The sequence below is a fragment of the Ylistrum balloti genome, unplaced genomic scaffold (genome assembly GCF_031769215.1).
Source record: "Ylistrum balloti isolate Yb309-2 unplaced genomic scaffold, AGI_CSIRO_Ybal_v1 Utg371278, whole genome shotgun sequence".
In the NCBI taxonomy this organism is placed as follows: Eukaryota; Metazoa; Mollusca; class Bivalvia; order Pectinida; family Pectinidae; genus Ylistrum; species Ylistrum balloti.
In genome coordinates, this window is record NW_026782687.1 from 203,962 (window position 1) to 221,771 (window position 17,810).

The 17,810-nt window shown below is 34.3% G+C and overlaps 1 protein-coding gene and 1 pseudogene across 1 annotated transcript; both read right to left on the reverse strand.

Annotated features, from left to right (window-relative positions):
- LOC132561794 (isobutyryl-CoA dehydrogenase, mitochondrial-like) lies at window positions 1-17,575 on the reverse strand. The gene is given in 12 exon segments (XM_060226493.1): window positions 1-790; window positions 1,165-1,267; window positions 1,504-1,656; window positions 2,452-2,472; window positions 2,474-2,550; window positions 3,273-3,408; window positions 3,699-3,836; window positions 4,933-5,009; window positions 5,490-5,599; window positions 6,092-6,261; window positions 6,826-6,926; window positions 17,455-17,575. Coding segments are annotated over 12 exon segments (1,278 nt in total). The 3' UTR covers window positions 1-719.
- LOC132561800 (uncharacterized) lies at window positions 11,202-12,616 on the reverse strand (annotated as a pseudogene).
- Window positions 17,576-17,810: the final 235 nt, after the last annotated feature.

Consider the following 17,810-nt stretch of genomic DNA (forward strand, 5'->3'; position numbering starts at 1 on the left):
ATAAAAAAGTATTTCAACATATAGTAAAGTTTAAACAGCATATTCCAAATTAAATTTGAAAAAAAAAACATCTGTTTAAATATTAACCTTTATTTTATTAACAGAGATATTTTCTGCTAAAATTTGATAAATTTGGAAAAAAAAATAAAAAAATACTGTACATAATGTTGAGATTGTTGAAGAGCACCAACCAGTGGTTTGATATCTGCTGTAAAGCTTGCTACCCCAATGACATATAAAATCGCCTCCATTTCAAGAGAGTTACCACTATGATAACCACTATTTAATCATATCAGAAACAACAGTTGTTATAAATCACCATTCTCTTTATGCTGCTATAGTTCATTTTGAAAAATTCCCCATTATATAAAAAATGGCCAAGATATCAGAAACCTGATTGAATGACAGCAGATTTGTTAAAATTTTAAATTATTCTCGATAAATATATATATACATTATGACATCACAACTGGACACTGGGCAGCTGGAGAGCAACAGATAAATACATTGTTTATTAGGTAATGTGTTCACTGTAAAACTTCCATGTTGTAGCTACACTCTCAATATCACAGACATGTGTAACAGAACCAGCTGGTTTTTTTAATATTTTTTAGTCACACACACAGCAGTCAGATATTGTGTTCAAACAACACCAGACACCAGTATTAATTATCCCAGAAATATTATAGCAGTGTTATCAAGGTGATTCCATCTGTCCATCATGCATACTTCCTCTCATCGTCTGTCAGTAAATCTCTGGATATCAACATTCTCATCACTTCATTGGTACCTGGTAAATAGAGATAATATGTCACATGTAGATTTATATAGATTTCCTTCTTGCTTTAGGAAGAAAAGATACTTGAGATTTTCTGTTTCTGAAATGTTCATAGTACATGTACTCAAAAGAACATTTTTTTTATTGTTAAGAATCATGCAGTCTTCATATTTTTATTGGTGTCTAATTTATAGATGGTATCTGGAGAACTTTAATAGCATCTTAAAAGTGTACACTCATTATACATGTTTGATCTGGGAAAAATAGAACAACATACAACAGAAGGATGATGTGTAGCTCATCTTTCCAGTTCATTTAATCGAAAGATAGATTATTTTGAATACCAGAATTTAAAGTTGATCAACTACATGTGATTTGACATCTACCTTCCAAAATCTGATGTACCCTGATGTCTCGTGTGTACTGCTGTACTGGGTAGTCCTTCAAATAACCATACCCTCCGTGGAGCTGTATTGCATCATTACATATCTGTCAGGAAGGATAAGTCTGGTAAGAAATTTCTTCAAAGCATTTCATTATACATGTACTTATTATACTGAATTACTTTAACACCAGGTAACAGAATGTCAGAAGAAAATGATTTAATAACGATAAGCCATACCAATCAATTACATGTATTACATAAATATAAACATATTATTTATCAAATCATTTAATAAATATTCATTGGATAAGTCTGAGCCATTATACTGTATTCACTCCACCTTTGAACACTCTTCTGTGGCAAAAAGTTTGGCCATAGAACATAAGATGACCCTCTCCGGCCAATTCTCGTCCAGTGACCGGGCGGCAGTTCTCACCATATTCCTGGACACAACTAAATTAGTGGCCATTTCCGCTAACCGAAACTGTAAATACTGTCAATGAGAGCAGAAATGTGTCACAAGATCTTACAAGAGATAGATAAAGGCTAGAGATATATGGACTGGTAAAGCAGTTGTTGGATACAGCATGTTTAATACAGACAAAAATTGTGTATCATCATCATCAAAACAAACACTTGTATAAAATTGTTTCTGAATCATGAACAAAACATAAAATCTTAAAATTATGTTGAAACTAAAATGAATGGTTGAAATAAATAGAAATAAATACATCCCCTGGATTCTAAAGAAATTCATATGAATTTAAGATCTAAGAACTGTCATTTTATCTACAAAATAAAACTAAAATAAATGAAACAAATTGCACAACAAATAAACAGTGGTTGTTTGGTGAATTTGTTTTAAGATGTTCAGTAATTCTGTGAAAGATGGATGACATCTTCACAATGGTTGGACCTACAAAGGCCATAACTCCTGTAAAACTGTTGGACAGCATTCCCCTTGCAATATGCACATCTACACAATGTGATCTTTCTCTTTACCAAGTTTCATTAAAATCCTCCATAGGGTTCAGGAGACCTTGTGAAGAAAAAAAGGGGAACAGAGTGACGGAAAGTGCAACACTATATGCCCCTGATCATGTATGACAGGGGCATAAATATGTCTATTTGACATGAATGTCTCGCAAATCAGAATCAGATTAGGTGCAGATTGTATGTTACTATGAAGTAAATATGAACCAGATATGTAAAAGTTCTCATTACATAATACTCACTCACTATATATATCCTCTCCCCCAAAACACATAAATGAAATCTTGTTCATTACCTGAAAGTTATCTAGTGTTTTTTCCAAACTGCTTCCTCACTTTCAGGTAATCTCTGCAGAGTTCTATACTTGACTGGGCACCACCAAGAGAGCAGGAAGCTAGAACATAATGACATCTCAACACTCAATTTTCAGACACTTATCAAAATATACAGAACAAATAAATGGCTCATGTATCACTAGAATGAATCCTTATCAACAATTTATCAGCGATAACATTTCACATTTATGGATAATAATATGACTGCAAATTACTGCACCATAATATGACACATTAAACAGTATTATAATGAAGTTCTAGACCTTAGAAACAAGACATTTGTGGTAAAATGTATTAACAACTTAATTAACATGTAGTATCATGCAGGTAAGGTCTTTCTGGCTTTTTTGAACTTGTATGAAAACTTTTTTCCACTTCAATATGTAAAGTTTAAAACTGCTTATGAAACTTGAGGAATTTTAGGCTTTAGGGTTCTAAAAAAATCTCCTGAAATTATCCAAGGAAACTGGACGCACAAAGAAGTTGACAAAGGAGCACAATGATCATTATAATGCACTACGGCACTGATGCTTGTCTCTACTCAACTGTTAGAATGCTCATTTTATGGGTATGAGGAGGATGTGATATCAACAACATAAACAAAGACAAGATTTTTTTATTATTATGGTACAGACTGTCATAAACAAGAAAATTATCAGACAATTTTGATGTTGATGTCAACACAAAACTTAATAAACATACAGGCAAAGCTAATTCTTAAAATACCAAAGAGTGAACTTAAAGAAATTTGAATTTTTTGTATAGCTTACAAAGCCCTCACCAATATTAATTCTTCCTCCGTTGAGGCCTCTCATGGCAATCTTGAATCCATCTCCTAACTCTCCAACCACATTCTCCACAGGAACCACACAGTCCTCGAATATCACTTGGCGTGTTGGCTGTGAATTCCATCCCATCTAAGGAGATAAGAATTAATTGAAGTGAAATACAGGAAAGCAATACTTTAGTACACTGAAAAATAATTCTTTTGGATGTTTTTCTTAACATGAAAATGACAATTGACTGTTGTTTTCTGGAGCATATGCAACTTATTCATATTACTTTTCATCCATGGTACACATTTATTGCCTTATTTTGCAGTTTTCTCAATAAACACTGCATTTACTTACTTTAATAGTATCTCATCCATAACTGTTCTGAAATTCACTGTAAGTTAAAGGGAGATAACTAGTTAAACTGGGTTTACCTTCTTTTCTTTTTGTCCAAATGAAAGTCCAGGGGAGCCTTTCTCAACTAATAGACAGGATATTCCCTTAGCTCCGGCTTCTCCTGTCCGACACATGACCAAATACACATTGCTCTCTCCTCCTCCACTTATGAAAGACTGAAACATTCATTTGTACCCGACTTAAAACAATCTAAATTTCAGAAAATACTAAAATGTCTTAGCAACAACCTTAATATATATTTAAAACAGGATGTTTTCATTTGTGCTTTAATTTCTACGACAATGTTTTGAATTAAATACACATGTGTTGAGTTTTTCAGTCAAAATTCAGTGTTAGTTTAGTATAATTTTAAATGTTAAAAAAGTTATTAAAATGGAATACAAACAGCAGCTCATATGTGCATGCTTCCTCTCTGATCAATGTACAAATTAAGTCAGAATATCCCAACTCGTCTTTTGAGGATTATCTTTTCTTGAAGGCACTGATGAATATTACATTTGAGTAAGTTTGCATTTATTTCTGCTTTTTTTTGCCATTTCTGATTGGTAGATTCTAAACATTCCCCACCGTGCTCAAACATTAGTGTAATAAAGTATTTCTGTGGTGGGTTAATTTAGCATTTGCAACAGACCAGCTGTATGTGCCAGGGTTATTTTCAGGATCAATGAACCTTTCTGCATATCTAATTTATATTTTGATAACCGTGAAATATCTAACATATTTATATGCATTGGTGAAATTTATGAAGACAAATAACTTTCACATATTTAGTGTGAATTTTCGTAATGTGTATTTTTTATAATTTTTACAGTAAATCAGTCGAAAGCAGCTCTCAAGGATGACATAACAATCCAACAATATCAGTTTGTATCCAAATATAGTTACATGGGACTTCCCAAATATTCGCTTCACTTTGATATACTAATCTAAGCACATAAGTTTTTTACACAAATATAAACACAAAAGTAACTTCCTTAGATTTTTTGTTGCCTGATAAGAATACAATATCCTATGAAATAGAACAATCAAACTGTAATGGTGTTGTACATTGTCCATTCTTTTAATGTATCAAGATCAAATTATAAGGGAAGGCAACCCCAATATTCGCAAGTTCCTTTCAATATTCATGGCAATTCATGAGCTGGTAATGCAAAACTAACTTTAGTAAGTATAAGGTTACAAGGTAGCAATCATGAATGCCATGCAATGGTAAATATTAAGGTATGGCTGATTTAAATAATGATAACCTACCTTAGATCCATTAAGAACAAAGTGATCTCCTTTGGCAACAGCTGTCGTCTTGATATTAGCAGCATCACTTCCATAATCTTTTGACAAAATATAGTAATTATAACATACAAAACAATGTTATATAAAGTATGCAGACATATGATCCAAAGTGAAATTATCTATCGAATAAAGTTTAAATTAAGGAATGGGAAAAAAAAAAAAAAAAAAAAACCAAACATATCTCATGCCTGATAATTTCTCTCTAACAAGCAATAAATATCAAAATCTGAAAATGACTTGAAATCTGTTCATCACTTCTTAGGTGTGACATGTGTGTCAGAAGGAATGATGCATTTTCTTAATGATTATCATTTAAATAAACAAATTTCCAACATTACATGTATCCTAAAATAATGAGATAATTACAATGTAACATGAAAAACACTCCAACATCAGTTTTGAGAAACTTTAATGGATACACCAATATTAAACATACATACATGCACACACGCATGCATGCAAACACACACATACGTTACATAAAACCATCATTTTCTTTCCATTTAAGACACACTGACCAGGCTCTGTGAGACAATAAGAAGCAAATTTGTCCAGCGTTGCTAAATCTGGAATAAACTTCTGCCGCAAGTCATCACAGCCAAATTCATCGATCATCCAGGCACACACGCTTTAAAAAACATTCACAAAAAGGTTTTAATTTTTTACTCATACCTAGGTGTCAAGTAGTGCACGTTTCCAAGAAAATAATTAAAATCTAAAAGCTATGTGATGCTTTCTTGTGGATAAGAGAAACAAAATGTTTCATGGACTGAAGGTATTCTAGAAAGAAACCATTCCAAGATAGTTTTCATCGTTTTAATATTAGTGAGGATTTTGTTGTGTGTAAATGTGATTTTTCAAAAGTTGTACTGTTAAAGACATTCTAATTATCGTTAAAGTTTTCATATGAATGTGTTTAAAGGTATTTTTTAAATCAAAGCAACTGATTTACCCATTGTTAAATATACTGAACAGCAATTTCCTTTTAATAAAAGATACTGGTGTAATGGGAATGCTTGTTGGACTACATGTACCAATTGAATCATCAGCAAACTTGTTAGTCAAAAACAAGTGGACCAGTGGCTAATTCTACCACTGACAAATGGTTGTGTAGACTTACTTCTGGATACTGAGGTAAGCAGTAGTACTAACACAGCCCTGGGATAAGGCTTCAAATATCATGGAAGCATCAAGCCTGGAAAGTCCGGTACCGCCACAGTCTTCCTTACAGTACACAGCACCAAATCCCAGGGCTGCACAACGCTTCAACACATCAACTGGGAATGTCTCCTGATAAACCAAACAAATAATTACAAACACATGCTTTCTGCTACATTTTACCTGAATTCGTTTTTGGGACAACTTCACATGATCCATAACACAGTGAGTTCACACCAAGTTAACTAAGGACATTAGATTATTGAACCAAATACATGGTACTGATTTGAAAATGCGGAAAGAGTTCCTTTTGAACCCCCCACCCAAAATGACTACCAGTAGGCTATAATAAGTATCTAAAAGGGTTTATTTTAAGGGGTACCAAGAAAAATTGGGGCATGGTCTTAAAATCAACCCTTTCAGACACTTGTATTATATTTACCAGGTATAATAACCCATTGGTAGCCACTTTGGGTGTGGGGTTCAAAAGTAACTCTTACCGAAAATGGTGTTCCCAGGAAAATCTGATGTGTTATGACCAATAAATGAGTCCTGGACTAATGACTTTTCTGTAAGACTTGCTAAAATTTTAAGGACCCACTACATCTCTCATTTTGGAAATTGTATTCTGGACTTGCCTGAAAAAGTCCTATAAAAATTATTGTGATAATAATATATGTATATAATCATTATTACTTCCTGGTCCCATATGGCCATGTTTGGAAATAATTCCCTCTTTGCAAAGTTTAAAGCGACTCTCCGCATCTCTCTTTGGTCTTCAGTTAGTCCAGTAGATGCTGAAATGTTACAAAGAATTCACATGTATTCATCATTTAATCTAAAACATTTAACAATATCTATATTTAGCCTAAGCTTCATGCAAAAGAGAATATCCAGGCTATCTTCTGACAATATATATATTTAGCCTAAGCTTTACGCAGAAGAGAATATACTGACAATATATATATATAATGAGAATATACAGCATAACATCAAAATCATGTTCATATACAGTATTGAGAAAGTTTGTAAATTGGAAAAATTAGGAAAGTCTGTATTGAGATACATTAACTATTTATATGAACAGGGAAAGTTATCGGTAACACACAGACAGGGAGTTATTACATGTTTACCAAAAGGGGATAAGCCAAGACAATTTGGACTTCATAAAAGGAAATACTGGCCAAATATAATGATTCTAGGCTTTTTGATTATTCAGAAGAAATTGTTTCAACATTTCTAACACATTTGACTCCTGTGACCTGGAAGATTGGTCAAAGTCATTTCTTTTAACAAACTTTGTAGGACACCATAAGAGGAACATAGCAGCATAATTTAATGATTCTAGGCCTTCCAGTATTCTGAAAGAAGTCACTTAAAGTTTTTAACACATTTGACCTCTGTGACATTGAATATTGGTCAAGGTTTTTTGTCCAAACTTTGTTGGGCTTCGTCAAAGGAACCTTCCAGCCAAATACACTGATTCTAGGCCTTCTGGTATTTTGGAAGAAGTCGTTTAAAGGTTTAAACACATTTGACCTCTGTAACCTTGAATATGGGTCAAGGTCATTCCTTTTTGCAAACTTTGTTGGACTTCAGCAAAGGAACCTTCCAGTCATATATAATGATTCTAGGCCTTCTGGTATTTTGGAAGAAGTCGTTTAAATGTTTTAACACATTTGACCTCTGTGACTTTGAATATGGGTCATGGTTATTATTTTTTTTTTTTTTTTTGCAAACTTTGTTTGGCTTCATCAAAGGAACCTTCCAGCCAAATATAATTATTCTAGGCCTTCTGGTATTTTGGAAGAAGTTGTTTAAATGAAAAGTTGATGGATGCTGGACGGACGAACAGACGACAGACACTGCGCTATGGCATAAGCTCACTTGGCCCTTTGGACTAGGTGAGCTAAAAATTGAGACCTAATGGCCTGCTTAATATTGTATATAAAATTGCATCCAATTGAAAAAAAAATCAGTTTAAGACAATTAATTCAGGTCAGTCATGATTCATTTCAAACAGATTGATTGGGGTAAGCCCAAGTCTAGTATTTGATATTAAGCACTATGCTGAGGAACACCATCTTCCAGAATGCATTTGAGTGGTAATTTTGAAAAGGCATTTGATTCTGTTATCAAGGGTTTTGATAAAGTATTACATTTTCAATATCAGAAGTTGGATAAAAACTTCATATAATAATTGAAAAACTTTCCCTAGAAAATTGGACACAAAAATTTCAAACATAATAAGAGAACAAATTCTTATACTATGCTGTGTAAAAATACTATATACCTACAGGGAAAAAGCAAATGGAACTAGAACTGTCACCTAGATGGCTGACCAATACCCCCCGCACACTGCAACGAGTCAATGGATAAGTTAAAGTGTTATTCTGAGAGTAATTGACATATTCTGCATGTGCCTGCATTTCTGGAAATCAGAAGGGGTGGAATACATGTTGTTCATGATCAAGAGAGTCTTGCAATACTTACATCTTTATTGAAGTAACATTTTCCACTGAAGGGCCAGAGACAAAAAAATGGTCACTATAATAAGTGGGTACTACATCAATCTCAAACTCATCTGGCAATCGGTTGATAATCAGAGGCCAGGATTGTGTTTCCACGGTAACAGTTTGGGAAACGTCTAATATGTCCAATTATTGGCCTTACTGAATTACATCTTTTTACTAAGTTTGAATACAATCGGTCAAATAACTGAGGAGTTATGGACATTTATTAGAAAACTTGTTTATAGTGACCAGTTACCATGGCAACCAAAATTTTCAAAAAAAGAAAGGGGCATGCATATCTACGCATGATCCTTAATATTCCTGTAAAATTTCATCAAAATCGGTTCACAGGTTTAGGAGGAGTTAGCCGGACAAAATGTGTCTACAGACAGACGGACAACCTGATTCTAGTATACCCCCCTAACTTCTTTGCGGGGGGTATAATGAATGTTTGAATTTGAGAATGAAACCTGGAAAATAATACTTCTTTCTCCTTTCTCATGAATAAAATTTAGAATTACACTGGCTACAGTAAATCAATCATCATATCTTAAATCTCTTGTTTTTTTTTTAAATCTGAGATTGGTCTTATTGATAGTGCATACTGCCTCACTGTAAGACTGAAGTGGAGACAATAATTCATATGTTGTGGGAATGTGTCACGGTCCAACATTTTCTTCCCTCCCTTCCTTATGGATTTCTTTCTAAAAAAACATCTGTACCAAGTTTGAACATGACCCACCCAATGGTTCTTGTGAGGAAGTCTTTAATATCTTAGCCAAACAGAGGCCAGGGTGGCCATCTTTGATTTTGAATCGCCCCAAAATGTTTAAACACTTGCCAGGACCTTGTGTAGAACATTCATATCAAGTTTCCCCTTTTCCCCCTCCTGGGGCCACACCCTTTTTCTTCTCAAACTTGAAGCGGCTTCCCATGGGGATGCTTTGTGCCAAGTTTGGTCAAAATCCATGGAGATTAAGTCATTTAAAGAAGGTTTTTACATATGGCCACTTTTACACCCCTTATGGGCCCCAAAGGGAACATAATCACTTTTTTCAACATAATTTCATATGTCCTTCACTAAGGGATGCTTTCTATCAAATTTGGTTGAAATCGGTCAAAGTTGAATTTTTGACCCTTTTGAGTGCCCCCTAGTGGGGCAGTTTTTGACCCAATTTTTTTTCATTCCAAAACTTTGTAGACCTTGCCATAAGGACCCTAAATATCAGATATGAATTTAATCTGACTGTTCATGAGAAGAAGATAAAAAAAGATTTACCTAATTTTACCCCTTTTCCCCCCTCCTGGGGCCCCTATTGGCGCCACACCCTTTTTCTTCACGCACTTCAAGCTGCTTCCCATGGGGATGCTTTGTGCCAAGTTTGGTCAAAATCCATCCAATGGTTCTTGAGAAGATGTCATTTAAAGAATGTTTTTACATATGGCCCCTTTTACACCCCTAATGGGCCCCAAAGGGGACATAATTACTTTTTTCAACATAATTTCATATGGTCTTCGCAAACTTGAAGCGGCTTCCCATGGGGATGCTTTGTGCCAAGTTTGGTCAAAATCCATTCAGTGGTTCTTGAGAAGTCGAATATGTGAAAAGTTAACGACGCACGATAGACAAATCTTCGGCTCAGGCGACCTAATAAAAATACTATCCTTGATACTCCAGAGGTTACAATCCCTTTAGTTCTCTGCACTCCTGGAACATGTATGGAAAAATTGAAGATTCCATGTGCGACACCTTGTGGACACAGCAAAAAGACTAGTTTGTTTGATCCTTTAATGTAGGCTACTTCAAAGAATTTTCATAGCTGCAAAAGGCATACTGTAATGGCTTTTAAGTTGGGTGTTGCTCCTTTGTAATCTTAAAAAGGAGCATATCAGCCTGTGATTGGTCAGTTTTTCTTCCTAGAACTAATCAAAATATTTCACTTGTGTCTTCAATATGCCATGACATGTTCCAGGGGGGCACAGAGGAAAAGTATATTTGATTGTAACAATTTGAGTATCCAGGTTGTAAATATACAAACTTATCTTATTAAGAAATATGTATTCTGAATTTTCTGTTTAACACGTGCAGATAGCCAACACATAATTACGCTTAATTGTTGTTTTCTTAAATCATAGTGAACTGAATACAGCCCCATGCTGTATTCCTCTCATTTCTTTTGCTACTTGTGTACCTACGCTTTCCAGTGTACACCAAACTGCCTGGGACGTAAGAATTGTGCTGCCCCTATTGCATGATCGTAAGAGGCGACTAAATTTGGGATCTTTATCTTTTCTCTCTTTCCTAAAGATCGTTTTTCTTCCTAATTGTCACATTTGACATGCCTCACTTTTAGCCTTATGTTGAGTGTTGTGAGGAAGACTTTGGGTTCTGTCATTCACCTTGCATACACAGGGAAGCCATCCTTAAATGACCCTAGCACATTCAGCAAACTAAACCAAAGTGTACACCAAATCAACGCTATCTGTTATATACAACAGCACCTACTGTATGTTAGTGTGAGACATGTATTTATTTTGTTAACAAAAATATCATCGTCTTCATTCTGACTCATCACCACTGCTCAAGGACGTATTTGGTGTTTCTTGTACTTCTTCTGAAATAAAATGAAAAGGAAATATCTGGACATCATTTAAATTTATGCTGCTATATTTAAAACATCCATTTTTCCAGTTAAGATTGTCTAAAACAATACACAACTTGCATTTAGGAATTACATGAAAATTCATTATGATTGATCTAAAATTTATATACTAGTAATCTAAACATTAAAGTGCAAAATTGATATCGTTTGGTTTGTTACCTTGAGATTTGGCCTTGCCTGTTTTCCGCCCGTACAACCGGTGCATTTTAACCAGTTTTTTATTTTCTGCTCAGCTTCGGCATGGGTAAGTCCTACCTTTTTGCCAGCACCTTCAAGTACAAATTTATATATTTCTTAAAGCTGGTTGATGATATATTCCATCATACTTCTGAAGTCCAAATTTTAAAAGTAATCAGAAATATATTAAAACAGTATCGCCGTAGACAGATTTTGCCAGGTTGGTGCGGGAAAATGCCCATTTCCCTCCTCTCCCGACCCAGTTGAATGACACCGCAAGTTCATTTTTCATTGCAGCCTCCATAATCCTCTTTATTTTATTTTCATTATTATGGCCACCAAAGCTTGCGAGGTATGTAATATGTAAAATAAATTTTTTTTTAAATATGTGTATCAATAATTTCCTGACAGGATGCATAATCAAAACCCACATTTTGCATCAAGACTAATTTGTGAAGTTATATTTAACTTACAACAGCTTTATTTTTGTTCTCTCTCGAAGATTCTCTGCCTTATGGAAGGTTTCCTCTGTTGTTAGAGGAAATTTGTAATCGTCTTCAAAGTTAAGGTCTTCTTCTTGGACTAGCTCATGTCGGATTTAGAGGGCGTGAAGCAGTAGTGTGTTCTTTCTAACATGGCCTTTGATCTCATGTAGGAGAGTTAAAATAGCTTTGTCCCCGACACCTGTAACAGGAAAAAATGAAGTTATTCAACAATCAATGATTAAAAATGCCACAGTCAATATTCCAAAAGAGAGATAAAAGCAACTTTAAGTTAACAGAACATTGACAGTAAATATCAATTATATTTTTTCAATCAGTTGAAAGTACCTGTTTGCTCTTGAGTGCTTGTTGACCGAGCAGAGCCTGTCGATGGCCGGACAGCTGTGCACAACGGAGATGGAACTGTCGATGGTGAAGGGAGATCTGGCATTTCAGTTGACTTGTTTTTGGGGGTGCTGTAGGAGGATCCTCCACCTCCTCATCATCACTTGATGAAACAAGTTGAGGTGAGGATACAAACTGAAACGATATCATCACGTACATTATTTCTTTTACTCAAAAAAGATGAAGAGGACAACATGGAAAATATTAAGCATATTTTATCCACTATTATGAATTACAGTAGATTCCATTTAATATCACATTCCTGTTATTATCATGTTTTTCCTCATGCACCATTTTTCTGCTATATAATTCATGTATTTTAATTCTTTTAATCACTTGTCTTGATGATAATTCTGGTTAATATCACATTATTTTGGCCAGTAAAACGCAACAATCACAGTTAATAAGCAATTAATCTATGCCCTTAGGATCTTGTTTAACACCTGGATGAATTACGTAAAAAACACATGACCTAGCAGTGTCTTTTTCACAAATGGCTCACTGATTGGCCCCTCTCACCTGTAAGGTCCACCTGTCGGCATGGCAACCAGTTTTAAACCCGGTAGGTACATCTGGGTATAAACTTAACCACTTATTAATGACAGAAATGTTTTTGTTTAACATAAATGCTCAGGAGTCCAGTATCAAAGCGCAATCCAACTCTGTACCAACCTGTGAATCTGCTTCGCAAATGTGTCTGCCTAAGTATAACAATATACAAAATTAATTTAAAAGATATGTCTTTTAAATGCAAAATTCAACACATACCCTGCAGTTTAGTTTGTGAACAAGTTCGCTGTACTGTACAGTACAGTTGTCCTACTGATTTGACACATCGAGCTCGATGTGATCAGTATATCGAAAGATTCATTCCCGTAAAATGAATATTGTATATCATATAAAATCTTTTAAATCGAACATGTCATTTGACAAACATTTCGTAATGTCAATGTACTTATATGACAACTTTTGCTCAAAGCATAATCTAGACCCATTTCCGACCGGCTTTTCTTTTATGTTTAGCGCAATTTGATTGGTCCGGATGAAAATATGCAATAATACATTCCAATGAAACAACGTTTTACAAAAAACCACACAGTAATGTTTTCTCCACTTTGAAAAACAATGTAAACTTCAAACCAATATTGCCTGATTGAACTTTCTTATTGACAAACATGGTATAAAATTGAAGCAACAGAAAGATTAAGGTAAACAAGCAAATTTATTGAATTTATAAACCCCGCTTTTCAAACCAATTGTAAGTAAACATTTTACATGTTAGGAATAAACATGTCATAATGCTATGTAGAATGATATAGTTTAATGATAAACTGATAATATTTGTGGGACTTCAAGTAACATCTAAATCAGATTATATTTAGGAGTGTTTGAGCATAAAAACTGACCGACCAAAGAAATGAAAGGATACCTAATTAGTATGCATAGATTGCTGATTTCAGTCTTATGTGCCCTAATATGCATCTGCTGACCAAGTTTCATCTAAATCGGATTATATTTAGGAAAGTTAGAGCACAGAATTGAACCGACCAATGAAATCAAATACCTTATTAGTATGCATAATCATTAATAGATGACACTGCAGGGCTCTCACATCCCATTTTGGGACTGGGGCCTGGGGCCCTTTGAATTGGGAAGAATAATGGTGTTTTCCTTCGAATTGGGAAAACTTGGGGTCTAAATTGGGAAAAAAAAAGATACTATTTTGCATTGGGAATGAGGCCGAATATCAGCCCCAAATCTGGCAGATCAAGAGCCCTACACTCAGTCAAACTCAGTCTTAATGACCCCAAGATGCATCTGCTGACCAAGTTTCACCCAAATTGGATGATATTTGGGGAAGTTAGAACAAGGAAACAAAATTGTGACAGACGGACGGACAAACCCAAATTAATATCCTTTGTCATAATTAGTATTATCCGAGTCTGACACATCAGTTTTCTAGGTTTCTGACAATTCCTCACTGAAATCACTACCTGAAAGCTGACTTCTTATCTCAATATCATTTTGTAAATTAATTTCTTGACCATTTCTTAAAGTTGAATCGTCTGATCTATCTGATTCTCTCTCTCTTAATGAATCATTTTCATTTTTAAATATACTTTCAAAACTCTGGTCAAGCAAATCAAATTTGGATTCAAAACTTACAGCACAGTGCCGGATAGTTCAGTCACTTACTAATCGTCTTGCAATTTTCCAAGTTAATATCAAAGGAAGAAATGTGTCCTATGATATGGCCACCTACTTACACCAAAAATTGAAATCTGAAATAAATAAATGACACAATTATTTATTAACACTTAATTTGTCATGAAAATTATTTATGTTCCAGCATGCTATAATATTGAATAATGTATAATGTATCAATGATATATATTATATGCATGTATTATATCCAAAAATTTGCACTACAACGTTTTATCATTTGCTAAAGTATATTATATAAACATCAGAGTATATAAAGGGATATCACAATCTTATAGATTTTTGTTGTTTTTGTTACCCCAAAGTTCTTCGGGAGATGTACCAGATAAGCCAACCTACAAGGAGACGTAACAGCATCTAAATTGATGTTTTTTATTAGCTGGAACAGAGAAGTCACAATACATATTGCATACCTTTAATAGGCAACTTACAGAGTAATCAATTTAATCAAAGCCTACAAAATTACTAAACACTACTGACCAGAGATCAGCTGGTCACTGATATAAGTATAATGTGCAGTACAAACTAGTTCTAAGGTTTCACAAACTATCCAGTACTTCATCATACAATACATCAACAGCCTTCAAACAGAAACACTTTAGAAATCTTTTAAAAAAGTGTACTGAATTGTAACTAGTTTAACCACATTATCACTTCATAACAGCATTAATTAGAGTAAAGTATGGCAAATCCTATCATATACAGCAAAGTGGCACTATTGAGACCCTTGGTATAATTTTATGTAACTCTATATAATTTTATGTAATTCTATGAAACTCTGTGTAATTCTATATTATAACTCTGTGTAATTCTATGTAACTCTCTAATTCTAAAATACAATAGGCAAATACAATCACCACTTGATCTGTTATGCTCCATCACAAGTCCATAATCATACCAATTAACTGACTCAATAGTTATAGGACAGTATTGGGATTCAATCATTGTAACTTATAGTAAAAGTAACATGACCACTAACTAACATTAGTTGTAACTACTTGTAATACAATTTGATCCAGGACCAAATGCAAAACAAGTCAAGCAATAATGCAAACCTCAGTAAAATGCAGGAGTTCCATAATAACCATTTCATTAGAAGAATTTGTGGCGGAATATAGAACGATTTGATTAAATCAAAACCATTTTAATCTTGTTCTAAAAGTTTTTATTTTATATTTCCTGACATTGACATTACAAATAACATTTGGCTATTCCTCTTAAATAGTCAATCTCTTTTCTTCATGTACTTCAAGCTTGACTAGATATCAACAATGACACAAAGTCATTTAGCTACATAAACTTTACCAAAATACTGACTTGACTGATTAATATAGACACATTCAATAGATTCCAAGTAAAATGTTTTTTAACAAAAGGTTTTCTTGCATCACCCAGCTTCAAATTATTTGTTTACAAATTATTTCAATCGATTCACCGCCAACAACTTGTATGGGCGCAGCCATATTTGATTGCCGCATGTTATTAAGGGTACACATTTACTATTTTTAGCACACCTGCATAATTTCGTATTTAATTTCTTTTCTACGCTATGATTATACTCAACTGATTAATTATAACTGACGTATTTTCATGAGCTTACAACAATTGAAACAACTTAAAGTACATATTTTCACCAGAAAATGTCAAAATAGAAAGTCGATCATCGCTCGGTTAGCGCTGCGGCTGGGCAGGTCATCGTCTGCTCCCAACTCGATTAAGACAAATCGCAATATTTATGCTTTACAAGAACGATTTAACTATGCAAAGTAATGACGAAAGGATTATTACAGGTAAATATTACAATCGGACTGCCATTACTTTACAAAACATGCTTTAAATGGCACTTACCTATAATTAGGAGACCAAACAGCGTTCTTCCTAGCGGGAACACAAAAAGTTACGTGATCCCGTAGCATCTCTGCTTCAACGTATTTGCGAGTTATCTCCCTTGTACCATATCTTTATAATTATGTAAAAACCCATTATTTTTGGTGGGTGGGTGTGTGGGGTACCTTTTTTGTTCAATGTTTCATTTTATGTAAAATCTGTAGAAAAGTTGAGCCGATGCCTCATTTTACCACATTACAAATAGATGGTAGTTTTTGTTCCACAACCATGTTTCATTTTATGTAAAATGTTCCTAAAAGACTACACGTACACGGCAAGTTACACAGCCCACTACTAGCAAAATTGTAGAAAACCCTGCATGCCTAGCCCGTACGTGAACTCATAATGTTTATCAATTATTTATTGTTTTCATTTTACAACTTTTATCGCGTTGATATGAGAAATAAGCGTTAAATTTCACAACTTTTAGTGGAGAAATAAGCGTTCCAGCAACGTCTGAAAAAAAAGTTAAATATTTTTTCATCCTGAAGGATTACACGTTGGACAAACGTTTCATTAACGTTTATAATTAAACTGAATGATTGGAATGTTTGATGAAAAAACTCGGTCGTTTCAATCACGTTTATTACACGTGTCATTTTCATCATTAGAAACTGTGTTTAACATTACAGAAATGTAACGTTAAACGAACGTTATAGAAACGCTGTAATGCAACTGCAACGTTTGAAACCATCTATGACGTTTCCGAGTGCAGCGTATGTCTGCTGGTTGGGATTTAACTACAGTTGAAAGGAAATGTATTGACCGATTTTTATACAAACTGAAAAAACAACACCAACTGCCAACTTCGATTTTAACCAAATATAAATTTTATTTTTTATCATGGGCTGTCAAGAAGATTTAAAATACGTGTTAACGTACAGTAGGTCAATGTTAGACGATTTTGAAGGACACTAGATGATGAGAAGCTTCCAAGAAAATCCATGGGTATCATACGGTCAAATGATAACTTACGATCAATACAGCTTCCGTCCACCCAGGTGTCACCGATACGCCGGTACTGTGATGTAACTACTCGTTGCACTCGCGAAAATAACGAATGTAAACATCGTGTCGTTCTGCTGAGAGCCGCCATATTTGTTCCTGAAGATGTGTGAGTTACCTCCCTTGTTTTCAGCTCGTCTGTACACAATAAATTGGAAACACATGTGCGAAAAAATGTAATAAAGCCAGTTTATATTCATAGGCTTCCATAAAAAAGAAATTAAAAGTCGGTTCAACTCGGGACTTACACATTGTATTATCTGTTTTATACGGATGCCTGTATAGCTGTACCTTACTCTAAATTATGAGAAGGTGTTAATCACTTG